Below are 4,893 nucleotides of genomic sequence, written 5' to 3'. Positions count from 1 at the left end.
GAATGCCAGACATTGTAGTAAACTAAAGTAATACTCTAATTTTGTCTAAATTATGTTGGTGCATATTATAACTGTATTGGTTCTTAAATGTACTACAAGGATTATTAATGTAATTATAGTGCACAAATAGGTTTCCAGTTGTGCTTTGTGAAATTTGTCAGTCATTTGTAGAGTGTTAGATCAATATACATCTCTCATTAACGTTGTGTTAAGGTTGTTCTCCCCTTGAGGAGCATTGGTGGAGGGCGTCTACAGGGTTAAAAGTTTCCTTGTCCGCTTAGTGGGAGCCAAAGAAAAAACGTGCTGTTCGCGACTCAGAAACTCCCCCTTGAGCCATTGATACATTTCCAACGTCCTTTCTTTCCCGAGTTGATTGCATTCAAACTAGCTCTTCCTTACACATAGGGAGGCTTATAGGGGGACATCCGATGAATGAGACTCGAGTTCCCACAACGAGTGCCGGGAGATCAACATTATTCAAAGCAGCTGGACGAGAACTCTGAAGAGAAGGGGTTGCAAGAGGCAAGCTACTTTGTGTTGTACTTTATTCAGAGTTAAGGATACTTTCCCTCGGTATTCAGAAACCAACAAAGAAAGCTGGTTTTGGGACACTTAGTCACCTTTTTCGATAAAGGGCGGCATCATTTACGTTAGTCTTCTGTCTAATTACAGTGAGCTAAAGGACAGACATAGGACATGAACACAGGCAGACTGGACGGGAATGGAGAATATACGGTTAAGGTGAGTTGCTGAACATTTTCTTTACCTTGTACAATTCAATCATGTCCCAATAAACATCTTTTATCTGAGTAGGTTCGATTGCAAACAAATGATAAACAAACCCACAGCAAAGCGCGTTCCTAATTTTAAGAGTGTCCAATTTTCTCTGTATTAATTTTCATTAATATTTAAGGAGTCATATGACCATGTCTTAGCTGGATGTAAATCGCTTCGTAGTTTTACCAAATGACGAGAAAGCGTCTAACTTCAGGCAAGTCGTCCATTGTTGTCTATTCATTATTAGGCTACATTACTGATTTTCTTTAAGATCACGCATTCCTAAATTGTCTATACATGTTTTTACCCTGTTCCCCGATCAGTTAGGAGACGAGTGTGTAAATCATACCATAGCTAGAGACTACCATTAGTGGTGTCAATGTGATTGTTTATCAATATTATTTCGAAGGTAGCTACATTTCGACGTCACTGCGAAATTGCTTATCATCAGATGGCTCGTGTTTCATGGAGCTGTTTGTAATGTCATCCGTCGCTCTCCAGGGAATGCGACAGCTCATGCTATGCAGAGTGGATCTGCCTTCAGAAGCTCAGGAAGTTTTGGATGGCTGTTCCGTCAGTCATTATAACGTTTTTTTTTTCTAAATGCCCTCCCGACACAGCAGACACAGGTAGCCTATTTCCGTGTTTGCCAAGTACATAATAAGCTGCATGTGTATCACAATGTTTCTTAAAACTTCAAATCTGTCTCTGTAGATTCGGATACACTGATGAACCAGGCCCAGACGTCCACTGGAAATAAGAACGCATCAGTTCAGTGCAAGTGATATTTGGTGCACCACCTTGCGATGCCTGAAGACTCCAACAAAGAAACAATGAGAGTGCCCTCCGCCCCAGAAAGAGTGCATATGGAAAAGACCAACAACAATGATTGTGTGGTGACGGCCATCCCCCTGATCAATGAGGTCCAGCTGGCCGCTGCTACGGGAGGCACAGAACTCTCCTGCTACCGCTGTGTAGTGCCATTCGGTGTGGTCATCCTAATCGCCGGGACTGTGGTCACTGCTGTAGCTTACAGTTTCAATTCGCATGGGTCCACCATCTCAGTACTGGGGCTAGTGCTCCTCTCCACCGGACTGCTGCTCCTGGGTTCCAGCATTGCCTGCTGGAAGGTAAGGCTAGAGAAGAAGAAGGATCGCCGGAGGGAGAGTCAGACCGCATTGATGGCCAGTCAGAGGAACAGCTTTGCCTGAGTTAAAGTGAGCTAAAGTTGAATGAAAATGTTGGCAGTAACAGGACTGTGTTAGGGAGAAGGCTCAGTCTGCGATTCTTTTTGAGGAAGATATGCATACTGCGTCCAGATGTTTCGTTGCTGACTGCCGTTGCTACAACACAGCAGTGACCAGAGCGGCCTCACACCAGCAGCAATAACTGACCCTGGAATTTCGCAGACTATCAAGTGTTGAAACCCACATTTGAAGATGTTGCTTTTTTCCACTGAAATAGATTGGCTGCACCTGGGTAACTTGGAAGATAGCCAACTCGAATGTATCAGTGTTAAGATTAATAGCTACTAACTGGAAAATGGGAAGTATCCCATTAATTTATTGCTGTATTTTCTATGATTCAACCGACGAAATGAATATTAAGTTAACAGAAGGGAAGAAAAAAAGCATGACGAGAACAGTGAAACATTCTTTGTTGCCATTGTTTAGTGTACACCTCTCTGATAATGAGACTGCTCTCTCAATTTCACAGTGACTTAATTATTCATTTAATTATGGAAATAAGGTACTTAAAATTTTAGTTATTATATATAGTAATTGCATAATCTTACTGTTATTGCATATTATGAAATTGCAGATTCAAAATGATATATTTTTTTCTATATTATGATAAGCAAAATGAATCACTTCAGGCAAGTTAAATATATTTATATTTGCTTCATTAGAGCAAAACAGTCATGTTGATCAGAAACAATGGAATACTGTAAGCTATATGTAATATATATATATATATATATATATATATATATATATATATATATATATATTGAGAAAATAATAACACAATTTGCATAAACATACAAGGTGTGAATCTATGCACTTTTGATACATACAGGTATGTTAGACGTCTCCAGTGTAAATATGACAGGATTTGTATTTTTTATTGTTGGCACCTTATCACAGCATTGCCAGGACCTCTTATTCTCTAGAGTAAGTGAGTTACACATTGAGATAATTCTGTGCATGAGTATTCTGGAGTAAATTAATGTTCTGGATATGTTTTATATTTATAACATTGTCATAATTTAGACTTACTATATATCATTTATATAGAGTGTTGACAGGCCATTATGGTTTCAAATAAACTAAATTTAAATAAAAACTGTGTCCATTGTGCAGAATTGTTTTAAAAATGATTTTCTAATTAAAGGAAACATATTTGACACAACATTAGGCAAGAATCACTGGATGAGTAATTACGATTCTGCTTCAGTAAATCCTTTTTTTTATTAATACAGAAAAATGTTTTTGTTCCCAGACCTCCACCTGCACAATAAAAGGCTTTGTTAAACAAAGCAAACTTTAATGTTTTAAGCTAACAGTTTAATAGGTGATTAAATGTTCTCTATTTAAGCATATCAAGTACAATTTTATAATTACACACTGTATGAGTATAGGAAAACATTCATGGCAGACTTTGGCTAGCAAATATATAACACTTTAGTTTTAAATAGAATGGTCTGTGGATCTAGAGGTTATATTTATAGGCAGCATTTGGGTTGCTACGCATCCCTGTGACACCAGACACGATAATAAAATTATTTACTTGCGTCAGAGGGGCACCGGCAACACACTTTGTCACTTTTTGCAGACTAAGTTTATCACTGCCGGAAGGAAGCAGGCTATAGGGAGATACTGCCACGTCATTCTGACAGCCAAATCCAGGATCTAATGTTGATCACCTTCGCCTAATAAGAGGTTATTCAAGCACAAGCTATCTTCTTTCCAAATAATGGGACACCAGCGGCAATTAAGCTGAAGCGAAGATGGAAAAAGAGGTGACTTGATAAATAATTAAACAGGTGCTGTCCACATGCCATAAACTCTTTCTGAACTCAGCTCCTCGCTCAACCCCATTCCACTGCAATGCTTTAAATCCCACTGGAGGCCAATGTAGCAGGCAAACTAAGACCAGATTCATTGTACACTGACCTCCTGGAGTGTTCCGTTACTGCTGACAGTTGTAAAATAATTAATTTACATTTGAAAGCATCCTATATAAATTTCACAGGAAAAAATACAAAATAACAAATAGATATAAGATTCAGTAAAAGACAGAACTGAAAACATAGAGGTGACTTACAGTAAATTCTGGGTGTAGGCCAGCAATATTTTTATGTTTTACTTATATTGTCTGCAATAAATGTCATGACTGGAGAATATGTGACTGGAGAAACTAGTTGCAAGTAATCACAGACCTTGGTAACCCAAATCATCTCAGGATATTGGATTCCTCTTCATCTGTAAGCCAATCTGTTGCTTTTAACACGAGACCTTGGTGCAGGTAATGCAAACACACATTTTAACGTTAACTGAACTTGTCTTTTTTTGCCTGAATGGGTGGTTGATATTCCTGTCTTCTTTAAAATATATATGTACAGTTTCTGTCATAGAAATATGGTATGAGTATAGTCTGCCTCAATAATGCCATAGAAACTGGTTCTCAGGTATTATCTGTTTGTCTATATTTGTCTCCCAATAAAATATCTGAATAAATGTCACTCTAAATTTTATTGAAACACTATAATATTTGCCCTGTTTTAATGTTGTATTTGCTCTGGGAACTAGTAGCAATGAAAGTAGACTTTGAGTCTCTTTAGACTATGCTTGTACAGTCAACAATTTGAGGAATAGAAGGGGAAAAGGCAACCTGGATCTATTAAAACAGTTATAACAGGAAGCATGTACACATGTGCAGTTTCTACAGTTTCTTTTAGTGCAGCTTTAAGCAATGCTTACAATGGATCCTAGAGGACACTTGTCAAAGCATTCGGTTTTAACATTTTTTATTTGCATAAACATGATATGCAATGAATCACAATGCAGCTTTCAGTTTGATTTAAAATAACTGCTCACTGTCAGTTATATGGCT

The 4,893-nt window shown here is 37.9% G+C and overlaps 1 protein-coding gene across 2 annotated transcripts; it reads left to right on the top strand.

The window, feature by feature from the left end:
- Positions 1-380: 380 nt before the first annotated feature.
- Positions 381-3,123, top strand: LOC133122511 (transmembrane protein 100-like). 2 transcript variants are annotated; one of them, XM_061232515.1, is made up of 3 exons: positions 381-741; positions 1,279-1,406; positions 1,492-3,123. In XM_061232515.1, exon 3 carries the CDS (start codon positions 1,584-1,586, stop codon positions 1,986-1,988), a length of 405 nt encoding a protein of 134 aa, XP_061088499.1. In that variant the 5' UTR covers positions 381-741; positions 1,279-1,406; positions 1,492-1,583; the 3' UTR covers positions 1,989-3,123. The 2 variants fall into 2 exon arrangements, with proteins under 2 accessions (XP_061088499.1, XP_061088498.1); XM_061232514.1 differs by lacking the exon at positions 1,279-1,406.
- The last annotated feature ends 1,770 nt before the right edge of the window (positions 3,124-4,893 follow it).

This window comes from Conger conger, chromosome 2 (assembly GCF_963514075.1).
Source record: "Conger conger chromosome 2, fConCon1.1, whole genome shotgun sequence".
Taxonomy (NCBI): domain Eukaryota; kingdom Metazoa; phylum Chordata; class Actinopteri; order Anguilliformes; family Congridae; genus Conger; species Conger conger.
Note: the sequence above shows the minus strand (reverse complement) of the source record. Positions and strands in the feature narration are given on the sequence as shown.

What these genes read in the sequence shown, in the direction of transcription:
- LOC133122511 (XM_061232514.1), top strand. Translation starts at nt 1,584, where the DNA reads ATGCCTGAAGACTCCAACAAAGAAACAATGAGAGTGCCCTCCGCCCCA.